General features: G+C 40.5%; 2 protein-coding genes across 3 annotated transcripts; one reads left to right on the top strand and one right to left on the bottom strand.

The window, feature by feature from the left end:
• Positions 1-6,970: 6,970 nt before the first annotated feature.
• LOC103964195 (trihelix transcription factor ASIL2) lies at positions 6,971-8,958 on the top strand. The gene has a single exon (XM_009377094.3). It carries the CDS (start codon positions 7,382-7,384, stop codon positions 8,462-8,464), a length of 1,083 nt encoding a protein of 360 aa, XP_009375369.2. The 5' UTR covers positions 6,971-7,381; the 3' UTR covers positions 8,465-8,958.
• A 71-nt stretch (positions 8,959-9,029) lies between these two features.
• LOC103964197 lies at positions 9,030-12,465 on the bottom strand. 2 transcript variants are annotated; one of them, XM_009377095.3, is made up of 5 exons: positions 11,902-12,462; positions 11,186-11,284; positions 10,450-10,494; positions 9,820-9,957; positions 9,030-9,641 (listed from the first exon to the last, which is right to left on the bottom strand). In XM_009377095.3, the coding sequence occupies exons 1-5, from the start codon at positions 12,283-12,285 to the stop codon at positions 9,309-9,311; spliced, it is 999 nt and encodes a 332-aa protein (XP_009375370.2). In that variant the 5' UTR covers positions 12,286-12,462; the 3' UTR covers positions 9,030-9,308. The 2 variants fall into 2 exon arrangements, with proteins under 2 accessions (XP_009375370.2, XP_009375371.2); XM_009377096.3 differs by lacking the exon at positions 10,450-10,494 and having other exon boundaries at positions 11,902-12,465.
• Between the last annotated feature and the right edge of the window lie 8,780 nt (positions 12,466-21,245).

Below are 21,245 nucleotides of genomic sequence, written 5' to 3'. Positions count from 1 at the left end.
GTGGAGGTGCCATTGTTGGACCGAGGCAACAACAAGGAGTAGATGAACTGTAGTCAATTTTGCAACCGGAGCAAAGGTCTCTCGATAGTCTAAACCTTCAATTTGGCTATAACCTTTGGCAACCAAGCGTGCTTTATATCTCTCAATGGATCCATCGGATCGAAATTTGATTTTGTAAACTCATTTACATCCAACCGGCTTCTTGCCAGGGGGCAATGGTTGCAGAGACCATATCCTATTCGCAGCAAGGGCTGCCAGTTCTTCTTCCATAGCGAAACGCCAGTGAGGGTTGCGTATAGCCTGTGAGAATGAGCTGGGTTCTATGGCAGCTGAAATGGAAGTGGTGAAAGCACGATGTCGAGCAGATAAACGATCGTATGTGAGGACATCAGACAAAGGGTAAGGAGTACCTGGTACTTTGGTCAACGCCGAGTGAGATGAAGGGACGGACCGAGAAGGGAGGTTGATGTCGATGTGATATTGTTGAAGATAACCAGGTGCATAAGTGGGTCGTTTAAGACGAGGTGGTGAGGTGGAAAGAAAAGGAGATGAAACCGAAACAGGACTCACCGGCGAAGAAAAGGATGGATCGACGGAATCCTGCTTCAGTAGAATGGACGGATGAATGATGGGATCATCACATGCAGTATCTTGAGTATGTGGAAACACAAGTGGTGAAACTGCAGCAGAAGATGAAAAAGGGAACACATGTTCATGGAAAATAACATCACGGGAGATAAAGATTTTACCCGTGTGAAGGTCGTAAACTAGATATCCCTTTGTGCCATATGGATACCCAAGAAAAAGACACCGTGTGGCTCTTGCATTAAATTTTGTGGGACGATGGTGGTGGGTGGAAGAAAAACATAAGCAACCAAACACTCGCAAATGTGCATACGCTGGCTGTTTGTGGTGAAGTATTTCATAGGGTGATTTGCCTTGAAGAAGAGGAGTGGGAGTCCGATTTATGAGATAAGTGGCAGTGAGGATTGCATCACCCCAAAATTTCTTAGGAAGATGAGATTGAAAAAGTAAGGCTCTAGCAACATTGAGTAAGTGGCGGTGTTTGCGTTCTGCTACCCCGTTTTGTTGGGGAGTAGAGACACAACTTGTTTGATGGAGAATCCCCTTATCTGAAAAAAATTGGGTCATAAAAAATTCTGGACCGTTATCACTACGAAGAACCTTGACTCGTGTGGAAAATTGTGTTTCAACAAGGTGGATGAAAGTGATGAGATAAGATCGTGCATCTGATTTGTGATTCATTAAATAAACCCATGTGCATCTTGAGAAATCATCCACAATAGTTAAGAAATATTGTGCCCCTGTGATAGTGGGAACATGGTTACCTCCCCAAATGTCAACATGAATTAACTCAAAATGAGCCTTTGTGGTGATAGAACTCAAAGGAAAAGGAGCACGTGTTTGTTTGGCTAATGGACAGATCAAACAATCATCAATGCTACAAAAATTCAAAATTTTAATGCAAGTAGAGAGATGCCGTAAGGTCTTGTTGGAAAGATAGCCAAGGCGTTGATGCCAAAGCTGAGAAGAAGAAGAGACAACAATTGACGCTGAATTGCACCTGGTTTTCATCACATTATCAAGGTAGTAGAGTCCTTCTCGTTCAGTTCCCGTCCCAATCATCTTCCCCGATCGTTGGCCCTGAAGTAGACACATTTTATCAGTGAAGATGACAAAGCAAGATGAGGTATTAGTGAGTTTGCTGACAGAAATTAAATTCAGTTTAAATGATGGAACACAAAGCACGTTGTGAAGGGTGAGATCATTCGAGAGATGAACTGTGCCAATATGTGTGACATCGGCAAGTGCATGATTGGGTAAGTGCACTTGTCGATTGTATACCGGAACACTTGTGGTCATTAAGCTTGGTGAGCAGACCATGTGGTCTGTGGCGCCTGTATCGAAAATCCAGTCCCTTCCCTTATTGAGAGCAGAAGCACAAAAAACTCTACCTGACAAGTTATTCATAGTAGAGGTGGTACCGACATGATTAGATGTGGAGTTGGATTGACTCTTATCAAAGAGTGCAAGCAGATTGTGATATTGCTCGGAAGTGAGGCTGTAGGACGAAGGAGATGTTGCTGGAGGCGTTGGCTGGGTATCAACATGATTAGCCTTGGAATTGGAACCCCTGCGATCCTGATAATCTCCCCTATTGATGTTATCTTTCGCCTTTTTCAGTTTGCGGCATTGATCAATGGTGTGACCTCTCCAATTACAGTAGTCGCACTTGAGGTGTGCACGACAGGTATCTGAAGTGTGTCCAGTTGCATCACAACGACCACATTTTAGATGGGAATTTCTTGGAGAAAAATTCCTACCAGAGTTTCGCATGTTATCCCGCACGGCGAAAGCTGCGGTATCGGTGACTGAGGACCTTCCAGGAGCATGTATTGAAACTGTTCTTTGCTTCTCATCTTGAATAGGGGTGGGCACGGTGCGGTTCGGTGCGGTTCCACCCCTAAACTAAAACCGGAACCAAAATATATTAACGGTTCGATTCGGTGCGGTTCCACTTAAATTTATTACTAGAACCTTACGGTTCGGTCTACACCGGTTCCGATCTGGTTCTTGCCGGTTTACGGTTCCTAATAATAAATTATTTGAACCATATCTAGTTTGATCCACATTAACATCCAAGCAGAAATTAGTCTATATCCCAAAAATCACAACCGTCATATTTTGTACAGCTACCGAGTTATCTGCGTGATAGCTATCGAGTTCCACAGCAGAAATTAGTCTATATCCAAGCAGAAATTAGCTCAAACACTGACTGATACCAGCAAGCAAAGTTCCACAGCTCCAGTTTTGAACTAACCCTACATGTTATCTGCGTGATAGCTATCGAGTTCCTTGTCGAGTTCATCAACCGACTTCTCCACAGGCTTCTTCCTCCCTTCTCCACCACGACCACGCCCGCGTCCACGACCACTGCCGTTGCCACTCCCACGTGGTTTGCCACGACCATTTCTGTTCCCTCCACGACTGCTCCTACTACAAAATCCAAAATCATTGTAACTGTAATCACGGCTTGAAATAGCAGTTCACTTTCATTAGAGGAGTCAATGAAGAACGATATGAGTTCACAATCCTTCCTCCCGTGCTAAAGGCAGATTCTGAAGCTACCGTTGAGAACAATATAAAAGGCTTGCCCTCCTATCAAAAATACTTTACTACAAACTTTGAATCAGCAGCAGAGAAGGCTTCATGTTAAATTTTATTACCAACTTTCAAGAAATTGGGACCAATTTCACAGTAACTACTAAATAAGTAAAACACTAGCCTTAAATCTTCTCACAGTACAAACTACTATAGTAAGAACAGAAAAAAGAACCATCTGGGATGATCATAGACATGTGAAGGAGAGGGAAAAGCAAAGGTAAGACAAACAGGGTACTATGATCACAATAATGGTGATTCCAGAAAATGGTACTAAAAATTAAAACACTGTTGCAATTAAATGCCTCTTCGCAAAAATCATAAATTGAAGTGTCAGGCATTGTAATTAAGTTCATCTAAATATTAAATCCAAACATGAATCTCAACACAGGTTTCTTCACAAAAAGTTTTGGAGTTGAAACGTGAGACGATGACAGCAAGGAAGAACCCTACACCAACTTCACTCTTTTACTGAGTACACTTAGGAACACTCACCATTTCATGAGAAAATAAATTAACAACAGTTTAAATGCCTCTGCCCCTACGCAACAACAGTTTAATATTGAGAGGAAAAATTTCATGAGAATATTAACTTGCATAAATGTTTGATAAGTTTTCTTACAACAAAACAATTCGAAAAACCCAGAAAAATTACCTTTAGCTTTACTGATTGCGCTGCTGTGGAACCTGAAATTCGAACAACAATGTTTGTGGAACCTGAAATTCAAGTTAATCAAGAATTCAATTTAATGAGCTATTCCAAAACCCAAAATTCAAAAATTGAAACTTTGAACAATGGCTGAAAGTTGAAACAATAACAAAAAAAGGGAGTACCCGAGGGCGAGGAGAGAGGTCGAAGCGTGAAGCCATGAAGCGGTGAAGGCGTGAAGGTGTGAAGGTGTCTCCGTGTGAGCAGCGTGCGTGCAGCGTGAAGCCGTGAAGGCGTGAAGGAGGTGTCTCCGTGTGTGTGTAAGTGAAAATGAACCCTAATTGGGATAGGATCCTCTGTTTTGCAATTTAGTGAAACCAATTTTTTTCAACTTATTATACCACGACATGTGTGTGTATATATAATTTATTTATTTTTTATTAATAAAACGGTTCGGTTCGGTTCGAACGGTTCTTGGTCCTTCGAAATCGGAACCGAAACCGGTTTGAACGGTTCGGTTCGGTTTTTCACTCAAAGTTGACTTTTTCGGTCAACACGGTTTTTTTCGGTTTTTTTTCTTACGGTTCGATGCGGTTTTGCGGTTTGGCGGTTTTTATGCCCACCCCTAATCTTGAATAATAAGTGAGAAAGCTTTGTTGACAACAGGGAGGGGATCCATAAGTAAAAGTTGCCCACGAACCGCAGCGTAGGATTCATTGAGGCCCATGAGAAACTTCATGGTTTTCTGACTTTGCTGAAACTGCATTAATTCTTTTGCAGCTCCACATGTACAGGTTGGGAGAGTGCACATGGCATCACGTTCATCCCAAAAACTTTTCAGTTTGGTATAATATGCACCAATGTTCAAATTTCCTTGAACACTTCCATGTATCTCTTGTTCAATATGGAAGAGATGTACACTGTTTGTGTGAGAGAGAAACGTTCCTTCAACTCATTCCAAATATCAGCTGCAACATTGTTGTAGATGACACTTGCTCCGATATCTTTCGAGACAGAGTTGAGCAGCCAGGCTTTCACGAGGTTGTTGCAACAAGTCCACTGTTGGAATTCACTTGTGGATGCAGACTCGGGCCTTTTAATGGATCCATTGATGAATCCTTCCTTGTTCTTGGCATTGAGGGCCATGGCCATGGCTCGGCTCCAAGTGGAGTAATTTTCGTCATTCAAAGGGTGTGTGACGAGGATCGCTCCAGGCTGATCAGAGTGATGAAGATAAAGAAGATCGCTGGGATCTTCGTATTTGGTGTGTTTGCTGGAAGAGTCAGTTGCCATGTCGGCAGGCAGTGTGCAGTGGCTGTGCTTGGCTGTGCTCAGCGGCTGTGCTTAAAGGCAGCGAGTGTGCAGCTTGCAGTGCACTGGTTGCTACAGTAACAGATGTCGCTGTTCACAGTCTAGCAGCGGAAGAGTGAAGGCAGAGCAGAGCAAAGGATTGCCTGAGCTCTGATACCATATTAAGTTTAATATTTGGTTGTGTTATTGATTTACTGCTGTAATGGCAGTTGGTTGTATTATATACATCTTACACACACGCATGCATTTAAACAATTGCATGCAATAAACAAATGTTGTAAAGGTGGCGTGCTTGTTGCCCATGTGCAGTATTCCTTCTGTAAAGGTGGCGTGCTTGCTGCCCATGCTGCAACACATCAGAGCACAGGAGCTGAAACCATGTGGTAGTCTGCTGACAAGGAATATTGTACCCACGTGCAGTATTCCTTCTGTCCAGGTTAGTGGGGCAAGTTCTTTCAACACGAGTGTTTTAATCGTCAAACTCAATCACAATTATTAGATTTTTTATTTTTAATCCTAGCCATTTAATATTATTCAATACTACGTGTCATTGAAGAATTTTCTCACTTCTCTCTCTCTCTCTCTCTCTCTCCACATAATTTGTACATATGAACAGAGAAACAATAACAAGTCACAAGAAATGAGAGACACATAAATAGAAGTGATGTGAAGAACACCTAAGTTTGTATCCTCTACTAGCAATACATAAATTGCACATGCTGTATACATTGACAACACAAAACATTGCGACATGGACATCACATAGGTTTAGACCGCCATCCACCTAAAAAATCACGATATTTGATTTATCTACAACTAATTGTATATGATCATGTTCATCTATCCGATCATTCCTACAACACCCATTTATGTTTGCCGCTTGTATAAAAAAAGACCCATAAATTTAGAAAGCGATAACAGCAGCAAACACTGCAGAGCCAAGTCACAATCGTAGAAAAAGTGGCTACCTATACCTCAAAATGGAAAGGGAACTTGGGAGAGAGTAATATACTTATGAAGATTGCAGTAGAAAGAGCCAAGGTATTGTGTGAACCGTGTGAAGCCTAACGGCTAGATTCTCTTCGTGTATTCCTTCACACTTCTTGTGTGAATGAGTGATGATTCAACACAATCCACTGCACAAAGAGCAACGAACTCTATCTGCAAGTTTTCTGGAAATTCTTGCTTGCTTCATAAAAATTCTTGCACAACTATTTTTAGTTATATAGAATTCAATTCAATTCTATATGAAACAGCGATGGCAACAACAACAACAAAAATAACAGTAATAATAATAATAATAAATGCAGGGTAGAAGCCTTCTCACCATTGTCTTTGAAAATGAGAGGGGTGTTTTTTTGAAATGTGATTCAATTGTTGGGTTGTCAATGGTAATTCCGCGTTTTTTTGGGCAACAATAGTATTTTCAATTTCAATGTGAACTTTATTCATGTTTAATCACAAGTTTGCCCCCCTATTTTAGCTCCACACGTGTTATCCACGTGATATAAAAGAACTTACCCCCTCCAATTTGTTGAAGGCACCAACCAAAGTCCCCGCAAAATGCTCTCACATGCCCCATTAGAACCAAGCTTTCACTCCCTAATCCTATTGCTATTTAGTACCACCACAGCACCAGCTCTTGTTCCCCCACCTCCGTCCCCCTCACGCTCTCCCACCGCCCCTAAACCCGCAAAGGCCACAACCCTAAACCCACCACAACCCAAAGGCCCACTATACAAAAATGTCCACCCAATCACCACCCGCCCACCGTCACACCAACCCCACTAGTTTCCCAATTACAAAATTCAAATGATGACGATGATCGAAGAATGACAAGATAATGGGCAAAGTCAGACTCAGGTGGACCTGTCCCCACCTTCTCCCACCTCTCTCTCTCTCTATTGGGGTGGTGCGCGTAGGTTAACTTAACCCAACCCCCACCCTACCACCCTACCACCGCTGGCGCACGTTAGTCCACCTCACCCCACACCTAAGCGGTGGCCTCATCCACCGCTCATCTCACACGCCCACCTTTAGATCTCGAAATCAGCCGCACACCCCTCCACCCACCCTCTTAAACACCCTACCCACAGCCACAAGCATGCTTCCAAACACCACTTTCTCCTCCTCCCTCCTCCCCCTTCCCTTTTTCCTCCTTCCCCTCCTCCCTCCTTCTATCCTGTGCCGCCCCCTTATCCTACATCCCCAGATCCCACCCTAAACAAAACAATATCCATGGCTTCTCCACCGTCTTCCCCGCAGGACGACTCCATCCTCCCTCTCCAATCGGACCCACCGCAGGCCGTGCCGCTTGCTCTCCCGGCCCCACCGCTGACCCTATCCCAGCAAACACAGCCGAACCCAACCCCGCCTTCCTCCCGCCGCCTCCCTCCTCCCTGCTGGTCCCACGACGAGACCGTTGCCCTCATTGACTCCTACCGCGAAAAGTGGTACTCCCTCCGCCGTGGAAACCTCAAAGCCACCCACTGGCAGGACGTGGCCGACGCCGTCGCTCGACGATGCCCCGCTGCTTCTCCCGCGAAGACCGCCGTTCAGTGCCGTCACAAGATGGAGAAGCTGCGGAAGCGGTACCGGACTGAGATCCAGCGAGCCAGGTCGATGCCGTTGTCCAGATTCACGTCGTCGTGGGTCCACTTCAAGCGGATGGACGCCATGGAGAAGGGGCCGGCAGCTGGGAAGAGGGAAAATTCCGAAAGTCCCGGTGAAGAGGAAGAGAACGAGGAGAACGAAGAGGAGGAGGATCCGGATCAGGAGCTCTATGAGGAGCTGAGATACGGGTCGAATATGAAGAGTATGAGTAAGTTGTATAGGAATGGAGTTGGGGTTGGTGGCGGAAGTGGTGGCGGTGCTGGTGCCGGAAGTGGGTTTAGGATTAGGATTCCAACTGGGGTTAGTATAGCTCAGCCTGGGACCAAGGTGTATCCGAAGATGGATCAGAAATTCGGAATGAATTCGAATCCAGGGTTGAATTCGGGGTCAGTTTATGGGAGTGCTAAGGTGATGAGAGAGAGTGGGAATTCGGGGAGGCCTGGATTGGGGAAGAGAGAAAGGGATGGGGGGGAGAGAGACCCCGTGGCGGAGATGGTGTCAGCGATTAAGCTTTTGGGAGATGGGTTTGTGAGGATGGAGCAGATGAAGATGGAGATGGCGAGGGAGATCGAGGCAATGCGGATGGAGATGGAGATGAAGCGGACGGAAATGATTTTGGACTCTCAGCAAAGAATTGTGGAGGCTTTTGCAAAGGCGGTTTCAGAGAAGAAGAAGAAGGCCAAGAGAATGCCATCCCCTGAGGCATAGATGGTGGGATTGCATTGGAAGATAGCAGCCGGTGGTGCTCTTGGATCATAGAGGGACTAAGTAATGTGAGTTTAATTAGTTGTAATTTCGTGTTTAACTCTCGTTTACGAGCCACTTTTTACAATTTCCTTTTGTTTTCAGAGTGTTGAGGGAATGTGGAACTTGATCACGTTAGCTTGGTACTAGTAGAAGATTGTAGCTTAGTCGCGTAGCGGAAACTATGTAGATTAGCTTGTAGTCTCGTGTAGTGGAATCTATATATTCGAGAAAAATGTTCTCTTTGTCTGACGGTCTAGCAGATTCTGAATCTAGCAACACAAGCATGGTATGATTGGAGAAACCGAGTAGCGATTACGCGATGCAGTTTGCTTGGTATCATAAAACACAAAGCTTAGATATGTGTCTGCATTATGCTTTGCTTGGTAGTGTATCGTACTGCTCGATAAATATGATTCCTGGAATGATACCGGTTAGTAGTATGCGTTTTATTTTTCTAGTTGGCATACTCGTCGTCACTACATCTTCATGCTTTCTGGCCATAACTAATTTACTTAGAACTCGTTAGTTTCGAAAACAAAAATGAATTCAAGAAGAATACCAAACATGCTCGCGCGAGGACTATAACGGTCAAAATTAGAGAATCAATTTCTGGGAACTCTCTTTATCTACAAATTGAATAGGCAACAAATCTAACTAGTAAGGACGAACAACTAGAAACTTGCATTTTCTTCGCCGACATGTTTTAAGTAGAAAGCCCAAGAAAAGCAGCACCACACTGAGCACGATGCGTGTTTATGTAGGCATCGAACCTGGCAATGTCATTATTCCGGCGAACCTTGCAACATCATGATTCCGGCTTGATTCTTCGGAACCATAAAGCGACAGGACTCTCCAAGACGGAGACATTGATGTTGCTCCAGACCTCTTGTTTGGTCGGAAGCTGGGCAAGTTTCTCGGCGATTTCCATGTCTTCAGGAAGAACGGAACCAAAAACAGTGTAAGCTTTTTTCCACTCAAAATGGTTGGCTAGGCTGATGAAGAATTCTGGACCGGAACCAATCCAGGCAACCGATCCTCTTCTGATGGTGCGAGACACCTCTGCTGGAATCTCCTTAAATACGAACCCGTGCGCTGCGAGCGTTCCTTGTATTAGCGCGAAAGGCGGGCCAAACGGAGCCTATATAGCTTACATGAGAAACTTCTGAATGAGAAATAAATACCAAAAACAGGTATACGCGAGCAACTATGTAAAACGCGGATATATGCTACAAGATTGGAATGACGGGCACTCATAACAAGCAAAGCTCAAACTCAGACAACGCTGAAAAGTTACAACTTCTGAGTCCGAAACTTACATTTTTTACGTGGTTTCCTTGTGAGTCCCAAAAGCTTCCCCGCTTTTCTGCACGATAAAATTGGCAGCCTGCATAATGGGGCACTTGCAACAGCTCAAGAATGTAGGCAACAGAATGAGGGGCACAATCAGGACGGAGCTGCATAAATTTAAGACCGAACGAAAGTTTAGATGCGGTAATCATACAGTTTAGTTTAAGAAGATTACATGAACATAACAACTTATAAGAAAAGAAATCGCGTCGATTGTGAAGGAGGTTGACGGAGAACAATGAAGAATACCCCTAAACCTAGCAAGTATCGATCAGTTAACATTTTTGTTTTCAAATGAAACAGTGTTTTCGTTTTATCAACATTCAGATACTAGTACGAATCCTTATTTTCACACGAGAAATAGTAATTTTGTTAAAGCTTATAATGAGCCAGCTCATAATCATGTTAAAGCTTATAACGAGCAGCATCAATAGCCGCTAGAGTTTCAAATTCATGAAGCTAAACAGCACATTGTGAACAAATATGCAGTCTAAACTTTCGATCACTACAGTGTCAGCATAACTTAACTGAATAAGATTTAGCTTAGGGTTTTAAGAGATCCTAGATTACGCATCTACTCCTGAGGAGGAAGAATTAACCTTTATATGAAGAGTCCCATACTCTGTTTCCAAGCCGACAATACCCTGTGGAAATCGAAGGGTAGATACAAGCCATGTTATGTGAACAGACACAGAAAACAGAAATAACTTTTAGTCTAACTTCCTTACAACTGCTCATATAATATACGAAAAAATCTGCTGCTACTAATTATTACACATCGATCTTTCACGTTATGCACTCCTCTTTGAAACTCAGAAAAAACCACAAATGCCAATTTCTTACATCCCCTCCTACAAATACTAGAAATGTCTTCTAATTTTAACGACCTCAGCTAACCAACTCAAGTCAACTAAGCCTTCTCCCAAATATAATTACAGTTGGCTAAAAGCATCAAACGGAAGCCACTCTCGAAGCCAGGTTTCAGATAAAACTAGGTCGGTTTTGTTGGCCTACCCCTGCTAATGTGAACTAATCAAACAGTAATACAGATGTTCACTGATTCAAAGTGTAGTAATCTCCAATAAAAAAAGTGAAATAAATATAAGCCAAACTGCTTTTGGTAAAACTAAACCTAGTAACTACAATCTTAGTTACTCTGATCTGAAAATGCTTGTGAATCGTTTTGTCCCAAAGAAGAAATGTTCATATATCAGCAACGAAACACATAAATGGAACCCTCGGGCGCATGAGTAAACACTTACCACAACTTGACAACATAATTAGTAGTAGAATTACAACCAAAGAAAAGTATTATGACAAACAGTAATTATTTACCTCTCCTTTTCCAAAGACAAGTCCAGAAGTCCATGCAATCAGATCACCTGAGTCTTTCCGATCAGGGTCCAAGGTATCCTTCTGTTTCTTTAACCAACACTGCAAGCATGAAGAAGATAGGCAGCTTAGAACCCAAACCAGTTAATTCAACCAAAGGATTTATCAAGAATGTAACAACCAAAAGTCATATTGATGTGCAAGATGCTAATTTCGATAATGCTCTCGTTCATGTTGATAGATATCCACATCTCACTCTTCCAGTAACACAATCCGTCTCGAGCCAGAATTGCCATGAATTTTTAAGAATAAATAAGAAGATTATGGTAGAATAGACTGAATAGTCGCCCTAAAAGTTGCAAGCACCAGAAAATGGACTACACACAATCTCAAAACTTGCTAACTATTCACAATCGTCCACACCGAAACTCCTATCTTATACGAGTTCAATAAATTCTTGTACACTATATGAAAACTACACAACCACGCTACGAGTTTGCATCTACATTATCTCCAAAGCTTCCTTAGAATAAATAAACCAAACCATCATGGGAATTTACGCATACATGGGCATAAACAAGTTGGCTACACGCTCTAGTGTAATTCCCCTCCTCCGTAGTTTAGATTAAATTAGAATACCGCTCGATTAAAATGAATTTACCCAAAAATAAATGTTAAATAATAGAGAGCAGATTTGATGAAACGGAGAGAAACCATACCTCACCATGTCTAAGTCCACAAGCCTCTCTATCCCCACAAAACACCCAACTGTCACACAAACAATGCTCATCTCGATCCCCACACATATCCTTACAAGCCATGCAGCACTCTTTAGAAGAATTCACCTTAAACTCAGAACCCCATTTCACAGCATCACCCCAGAGCTCCAAATTCTCAATCCCTCTGCAGCATTCTCCATCTTCTTCTCCACTCCTCCATCCAACGTCTCCGAATTCCGAAACCGAATCAGCTGATGTTATGCCGCTCGGTTTTGAGGCCACAGCGAGGAACAGGTACACCATGCAGCAGAAGATTGCGCCCATCAGGAAAAGGGCCAGAAGTGCGAGACGGCCGAGTTCTGAGTCGCTCTGCCGACGACCCATCTGAGATTTTGGACTGAAATGAAAAACCCGGAAATTGTTTTTGAGATAATTCGTCGGGTTCGTGTTGTTGGTTTTGGAAAATCTTATGATGTTGGCAAGGCATTGAGAGCACGAACAAGACGGGGAGTGAAAAACGACGGATGGAAGTAGATTAACCGTTTGGTCGATGACACGTTAACGTATGGAACCTTTATATCCTCTCTTATTTTGTTCTGGTCTGTTCTGTTCCACATGAACAGATTTGAACCAATCAGTAATAATATCGTACGAAAGATTTTTTTTAATGTATTCGAAACATTAGTCCATACATGTATATTACGTGTCATAATACATATAAAATTATACTAAACTATATATTTATTCTCTATTTATATTATAACACAGGATCTACAATGCAGTACATGAAAAAGTCTCTCAATACCGAGTAGTAAATTGAAAAGTTTAGGGTTATTTGTAGAAGTACCAACTTAACTTATAAGCATGTGCGATAATACATCTTGAACTTTCAATTTTTAATTTTTACCACATGGCCTCTCTTAGTTGTTGGAATGCATCACCAACATTGTGTTATATATATATATATATATATATATATATATATATATATATTATTTATTTATTTATTTATATTGCCCTTAAAACATGGGAACTTTAACGAAAAACTTCCGGTACTGTTCACTTGAACGAAAAATCACATTTTTATACTAAAAAGTCAATCCTTGGTACTATTCACTTTACCCTTTATTTTGTCCTTATCGTTAAAACTCAAAATTTTTAAGCTATTTTCATTAGTTTTCCTTTAAAACATGTCACTTGTAAAGATATTTTCGTCAATTAACTTCATTGGGTAGACTAGAATCAAATTGGTTCCAAAGTAATATTGCATGATTTAATATGGCACCAAAATTTGAGATTTATAGCCCTAATATGGCAATTCCCCCATAAAAGTTTGAAAGTTAATATATAAATAAATTAAGGTGCACCACACACGCACTTGCTAATTACAAAAATAAATCTTGAAAATCACTGTAAATAAACGACTAGATTTTTGCATAACTTTAACTTCAATTCTTTAACAACCCTTGTCAAAATCAAACTCAAAATCAATTTCTCCCTTTCTTTTCATCACCTGACTCCAACGCCGCTACCAAAAAAATGCCTTTTGTCTTTGTTCAAATTGATTTCAACGAGCCATAGGAAGTGAAGTGACGAAAATATCCCTCCACGTGTGGGGCGAATGACATGTTTTATCAGTACAATTGATGAAAAATCACTGTAAATAAACGACTAGATTTTTGCATAACTTTAACTTCAGTTCTTTAACAACCCTTGCCAAAATCAAACACAAAATCAACTTCTCCCTTTCTTTTCATGACTTGACTCCAACGCCGATACCAAAAAATTGTCTTTTGTCTTTGTCCAAATTGATTTCAGCGAGCCATAGGAAGTGAATTGACAAAAATATCCCTCCACGTGAAGGGCGAATGACATGTTTTATTGGTACAATGGATGGAAAATTACTGTAAATAAACAACTAGATTTTTGCATAACTTTAACTTCAATTCTTTAACAATCCTTACCAAAATCGAACTCAAAATCAACTTCTCCCTTTCTTTTCATGAACTGACTCCAACACTGCTACCAAAAAAATGCCCTTTGTCTTTGTCCAAATTGATTTCAGCGAGCCATAGAAAGTGAATTGACGAAAATATCCCTCCACGTGAGGGGCAAATGACATGTTTTACCGGTACAATGGATGGAAAGTAACGTAGATGGTAAATTCCAACGGTTAGGAGAATCCAAGTGGTAAAAATGAAAATTGAAATTTTAGGCGGTATTGAAGCATATGCTTGTAAGTTCAAGTGGTACTTATGCAAATTCCCCAAAATTTTTACAACCTTAAGTTTTATTTTTTATTATTATTATTATTATTTTTTTTTTGTGAATCATAAGTAGTAAATTGAAAAGTGGAGTGCTTTTGTAATTGACCCCAAACATTAGGGGTATATTTTGAAATAAGCTAAAACTTTTATGTAGTTGGGAATTGGGAAGATCAACCCTTCATTATATGGTTCTTTTATATTATTTTACTTTTTTGTTTTTTGTTTTAATTTTATTTATTTGAGATATTATTATGCTTTATTATTATATTTTAAAAAATAATTAACTTACTAACAAAATCTAGATAAAAATTAAAAAATAAAAACATCTTACATGATTTTTTTAATTTAATTTTTTTGAAGGGAGCTTTATATATATAGACAAAAAATTTCACTATATTTTAAGAAACTCTACTAGTTTTTAAATATGTCAAAGAAAGACAAAAATATAAAAATAACTAAAGCCCAACCCAAAAACTTATATAAACAATGTTTTAAAATATCAGTCATATCCCTAAGGCTTTAGAGCTGTTAATAGAACCTAGCCTTCACAACTCCAACAAGATAAATATGTGCAATAAGCTCAATCCATCATCGACTATTTCTACAGAATTAGTTTCACTCGTCCTTGGCAATTTTTGTAGAATCATTTCCACCCGTCCCAAACATTTTTGCAGATCAATTCAACCCATCCTCGACTATTTTTGTAGTATCAATTCAACCTGTCTTCGACCATTTTTGCAGAATCAGTTTAATTAGTCATCGACAATTTATGCAGAATCAGTTCAACCCATCCTCGACCATTTTTGCAGAATCAGTTCAATCAGTCTTTGACTATTTTTGCAGAATCAATTCAACCCGTCTTCAACCATTTTTGCAAAATCAGTTCAATCGGTATTTGGCAATTTTTGCAGAATTAGTCAACACATCCTCGATTATTTTTACAGAATCAGTTCTACTCGTCTTCAATCACTTTTGCAGAATCAATTCCACCCGTTTTCTACCATTTTTGCATCTGTTCAACTGCGCTGACGTCATAATAAAGATCCATATCAAAAGTCATTAAGTTTTATGAAAATCATAAGCATTGACAAGGCATTCATCACTATGAAACGCATGAGATTCCTACCAAGGATTCACTTAACACAATCATGACTAGTGACTTCCACTACTTGTGAATATAAACGAATAACTATTACGTGAAACTCCCTTATATTCTAGCATCAAATTCATGCATGCAAGCCAAGTATCGATCCTCAGTCAACATACATAAACAAGTTTTAATAACTCAGATAAGCAAATCACATTCAAGACTCAATAAACAATAACTGGATGTAATCAATTCATATAAAACATATAATCTTGGCTTCGAATTCACCTCCAACTATAAAGAAATTAGTTCCTTATGTTCGCAAAACAAAGATAATTAAATTGAAACATTGAAAACAAAGATAGAATACACCTAGAAACACTCCAGGCGGCTCCTCCTTCCTTCCTTACTGCGGCACAATGGGGATTTTCTGAATTTAGGCTCTTGAGGTGTGGTGGATGGTGTGGTGTGAAATTGTGGTAGAGCGTGGTGCTTATGAGTGTTGCGGCATAATGTATTTATAGGGTGAAGGGAAGGCACGAAATTGGGCTAAAAATGAGAGGAATTAGGACTCCAAATCACCAAAGAACAATGACACTTTCAATCAGATTCCAGGGAGGACAAGGAATGGTCCTTGTGGCAGATTCTAGAACTTCTAGAAGGGTTACATGTGGCATAAACTTATGGCACGAAAATAGGGCTTCTGATAGGAGCATATTCATGCGACTTAAATGGCTTGTTCTTGTGCATTTACGTTATGTTTCTTTAGTTATTTTAGTACTTTAAGCTATTTTCGTGTGTTTGTAGGTCCAAAGGGCTAAAGGAGCAAAAAGATGCATTTTGGAGACTTTTGGAGCACTTTTGGGCTAAGGATGGATAGCTTATGCTTGGAGCCAAAGTGTTGGACGAAATTGAAGACCTAATTGAAGACCAAAGTGTTGGAACCTTGTTCCCTTTAGTTCTAGGACATTTAAACCTTTCCTTTAACCATTGCACATGCATTCCATCCTTTAATTCACCCACATGCACTCATAATCATTCACACCTTGCATTCACATGCATTTCCAACCTAATCACTCACCCACACAATCTGCCATCATTCACACAAACACCATCATTGCCGTGAGTTTCATACACTTTCCAGCCATTCCACATGCCATTGTCAATCCACTTCATTTCACCTTGCATTTTCAGATTATTCCTTCATCATTGCACCCTCACATGTCCCTTTAATCATTCAAACATGCACTCCCTTTAATCACATGCATAAATCAGCCACATGCATCTCCCATCATCATTCCACTTTAACCCACATGCATTTCCACCCACATGCTCTCCCATTTCAGATTATTCCTTTCTCCACACCAAAACATGCAGCCACATTCCCTCCTAGCTGTCATGTTCCCCCCCAATTCGCCTATAAATAAGCATTCATTCCCAATCATTCACCATTCACGCTAGAAATTCATCCCCTCTTTATAACACATCCATACTTCACCATTCTTCATATTTTCTGCCCAAAAATAAGCCTTGAAGTCCCCTACATCCATCCCTATCCTAAACACACCATTCACACCATCAAACTATCCTTAGACCTTGTGCTACAACGAAGAGGAAAATAAGAGGGCCTAAACGTTGATACAATTCAAGTTTGAGTTGTTGGAATGTTTAGGTGTTTCTTTGATTTCAATATTTAAGTTCAATACTCTTTGTTTTGTACGAATGAGGAATGGAAGAGAAGAGGGCCTAAACGTTCATACAATTCAAGTTTGAGTTGTTGGAATGTTTAGGTGTTTCTTTGATTCTCTTTGTTTTGTATCATGAGGAACTAAACCCCCCCTTGGCTAGGGGGGGATTTGAAATATATGTTTATGCTTGCATTTTGATTTGATTACTTCTAATTGCGTTTCATAAGTTGTGAATTCAATTTGTTTAACTATTTGATTGATAACCTATTTATGTATGTTTATTGAGAGTGCACACTTAATTTTCATGCATGAATATGACGCTAGAATATAAGGGAGTTTCACGTAATAGTTATGAACTTATATTCACAAATAGTGGAGGTTGCTTATAAACAATCGCGTTAAACGAATTCTTGGCATAAGTTTCATGCAATCATAGTAACGAATGCCTCGTTAACACTTATAATTTTCATAGAGCGTAATGATTCTTGCTTGTATCTCTATTATGCAATCATGTAGGGGACTTGTGGGGAATGTTTTGGGTTGTCGTATGCAATCATCCAATTCAATAACGTTAGGAAGATTTGAAGGTTAATTTAAGCGGACCTAATTAACTTGGGGTGTTGAGAATTCATGGTTTATTGAAATGCAATTGGAAATCTTTTATTTATGCAAGTGTAACATGTGTGGAGATGAACCCCTTGGCTAGCATCCATTCATTCCATTTCATCAATTTCATATTTACATTCTGTTTTAATTGCAATTTGTTCATTTAGTTTTATTTCGTCAAATCAAAACCCCCCCCCCTTTACTTTCTTGTTCTATAGTGTTTAGAATCTGTTTAATTTGTGTTTTAAAGTGTTTTGAATCAACCTATAATCTTAAATTCGTCCAAATTTGTGTTTAAGGTCAGAAACTGCCCAGTTAGTGTTTTTAGGCAGTTTTGAGTCTTTTGAACTTGTTTTGAGTCCTTTGAGTCTTTGTATTGTCTTAGATTAGTTAGAAAGTGTTTTGATTTGTGTTTCTAAGTATTTTGATTCAAGTTTTCATCCAATTTCGTCCAAAGTAGTGTAGGTGCTCAAAACTGCCCAGAAAGTGGTTTTTAGGCAGTTTTGAGTCTTCTAGTTGCTGTTTTGGGTTTTAGGTTTGTTTAAGTGTTTTAACTTTTAGTTTTGCATTCTTTGAGTCGAGTTTAGTGTTTTAAACTTTGTTTTTGAGTTTTTAAGTCCGTTTCCAAGTGTTTAGCAATCCCTCCTAATCCCCGGTCTAGAACGATCCCTACTTACATCTTTACTACAATTTGACAAAAAGAGGGTTTAATTTGTGTGCGTATAATTCTCACATCAAATTTTGGCGCCGTTGCCGGGGATTAGTAACTTTGCTAATCTCTTGGATTGTTTTATTTTCGTTTGTGTGTATATATTTTTAGTTTTATTTTGTTGATTTTAGAAGCAAGACATGGCACTTGATAGTGCTTCTCTTTTGTCACAGCTTATGGAAGAGTACCAAACGCAAAAAGTTGGTACATTTGATCATAATCAATCAAGGAACGACGTGTTTTCCAATACTTACAATTCGGATTGGAGTGATCATTCAAACTCTATGTGGTGGGAACCTCAACATATTCAACAAGAAGGATATTGGCAACCATATGAGGAGTTCTATACAACACCTATGCAGCCACCACAACCTGCCCAAACAAATTCAAGTGAGTCTTTGTATAATGATACGGTTTGTAAGTTACTCACCAATTTGTCTCAGGGGCAAGAAGATCTAAACAAAGCAAGGCAAAATCAAGACAAAAGGTTGGACTACTTGGAAAAGCAAATTGGGCAGATCGCGGAGTTCGTAGGACAATTTCAAGACCAAGGCAAACTCCTTATTTCAACCATTGCAAATCCGAAGGAAGGATCTGAAACTGCCTTGAGAAGTAGCAAGGAGGTTGGAACGGACCCTCAACCATCAAAATCAAATCACAAGGAAGAGGAATACACCCAACCCACGGCAAGAGTGGAAACACCTTTGCCGGAGGCACCTATTGCTCCCACGCCATCTAATTCAAGTAAGGTTGTTCCAAATTTAATTAGTTCTAACCCCATTCCACCTAATATCACTATTCCTTGCAGGTTCATGAATTCCAAGGAAGAAGAAAGTGAAAAAGACACCTTGGAAGCCCTTCCAAAGGTGAAAAGTAGGGAATATCATGAATTCATCAAAGAGGACGTTCTTGAGATAAACAACCCCAAAGAAGTTGAATTTTATGACACAAGACAAGGACCAATCCTCACATCAAATCTAACCAAGTGCAAAGTCCCTGAAACGTTCAAAGAATGGGTGTTTATTCTTGAGTTCTTATTGGATCACATAAGTAAGCCACCTCCTCCAATTTCAATTTTCTTTTATACTAACATGTTGTTAATGATTCAGGCATCCAATCTTGAATTTAAACCATTACCGGATCATTTCAAGTATCACCTTCCATTCAAAGATCAATTCCATGCTGTTTGATTCAAATAAAAAAAAAAAAAAAAAAAAAGAAAAAAAGAATGTAGCCTTCACAAAGGTTGTGTACGTGAAGCCCCACTACGTGGCAACACTCTCGGAGCAGGAGGCATCGGAGCAAGAGGCATCGGAGATAGAGCATTCGAGGCCTCAATACTTGGCGGAATGCTGGATGACCCAGGAAAAAGATGCCTCTGGAAGAAAGACGCAAGCCTTTGACGGTCACTTTGCATTCGACCTTGAGATTCTTGCATCTCATCAAGCTTTCTCTTCATGCCTGTCGAATAATTATTGGCAAGCACGTGCAAACTTCTATTCTCGTGCTTAAGCTGTTTGATCTCCTGCTTGAGATTTTCCACCTCTGCCATCAATGATTCAACCTGACGGGAGCGAGCAAGCAGGCGTTGGCCCATGTTGGACACAGAGCCTGCGCACTGAACACTGAGAGCCAGGGATTCTTGAACGGCCAACTCATCGGACCGTCCTGAAAGCAGCTGACTATCTTTGGGAGTGAGGAGGTTCCTAGCTACTATTGTAGCTGTTGTGGCATCCTGCATCACGGAGTCTTCACCTGTAAGAGGACCGTTAGAAGATAAGAAAGAAGGGTGCTATATGTTACCTTGACGCGGCGCGCCCGTATCACTGCTGAGACTCAATTCTAAGCTAAGGTTCGATGGGTTTGCCATTTTTCAAAGGTGTTCAAGAGAAGGGGTGGATGGAGTTAAATTTCAAAGGGCCAGAGACAATTTTAAAAAATGGGCAGTCTTCAGAGTGTGTATGTTTGAGGTGATCGGCAGCTCTATAAAAAGCCAAGGCGACGCGTCCACCAATTCAAAAAGCCGGAATTTCTTGCGCAAAGGTCGGCGACGATCTCTCGGCTTTTCAGAAAACGCGTTCACTTTTTCAAAAGATCTCTGACAAAGTGAAAACACGTGGAGGCCATCATCGCAACTACACATCTTTAACCGACAAACGCAAAGTTCGACGACGCTTTCTCTACTTTTCAGAAAACGCATGCAGCTTTGTCAAAAGAGCCGCATCCGCACTACTACGTGTCGTTCAGAAAGCGAAGAGGCGTCGCTCAGAAATCGAAGAGGCGTCGTTCAGAAATCGAAGAGGCGTCACTATTTCAAAAAGCCGGATTTGCGGGATCAAAACGTTGTCGACAAGGGTAAAAGAACAATACCACCACTTGCTATTGGGAAATCCCTATATATGTTGACCTTCATCTTTTATGGCAAGGCAAACCTGAAGAAAATGCCCAACTCTTTGTCACTTTTGAGGGCGCACTCCCAGCAAAGCCTTTCGAAATACTCAATTCTTTCTTCTTCCCCAAAGATGATACCAGATGCCCGGAGTACAGATGACCCAGGAGGAAACAGCACAACAAATACATGTGCTGATTCATTCACCGCTTCTTCAAAAGCAAAGGTATCTCATATCATCAAGGTCAAAAGCAAAAGTATCTCATATCATGCTCTTTCCCTGTCTTTTCTTTTTTCTTTGTTATTACTCGCATAGCAAAGTAAAAGAAGCAATCAGCCGGCACTTGGAGTCAGTCTTCCGACGGCCGGGAATCCCTTTCCTGATTGCTTACTTAGCGTTGCTCTCGAGTAGTCATCTTCAACGGTTGATACACTTCCAGAGAAGGGACCACTTCTGCAAGGGGGAGCAAGTAAGGCAAGTGAAAATGACACATTGAAGCATGTGGAGACAAGCAACAACTGCATATGCTGAGCTATCCTCTAACCCTCTTCAATACGAATTGGAGAGATTGAACAAAGAAACAGATAAAAGGAGGAA

The sequence above is a fragment of a genome, unplaced genomic scaffold (assembly GCF_019419815.1).
Source record: "Pyrus x bretschneideri cultivar Hongxiangsu unplaced genomic scaffold, Pyrus_bretschneideri_v1 Contig109, whole genome shotgun sequence".
NCBI lineage: Eukaryota > Viridiplantae > Streptophyta > Magnoliopsida > Rosales > Rosaceae > Pyrus > Pyrus x bretschneideri.
The sequence above is the reverse complement of the archived record's forward strand: the minus strand, read 5'-3'. Positions and strand labels throughout refer to the sequence as shown.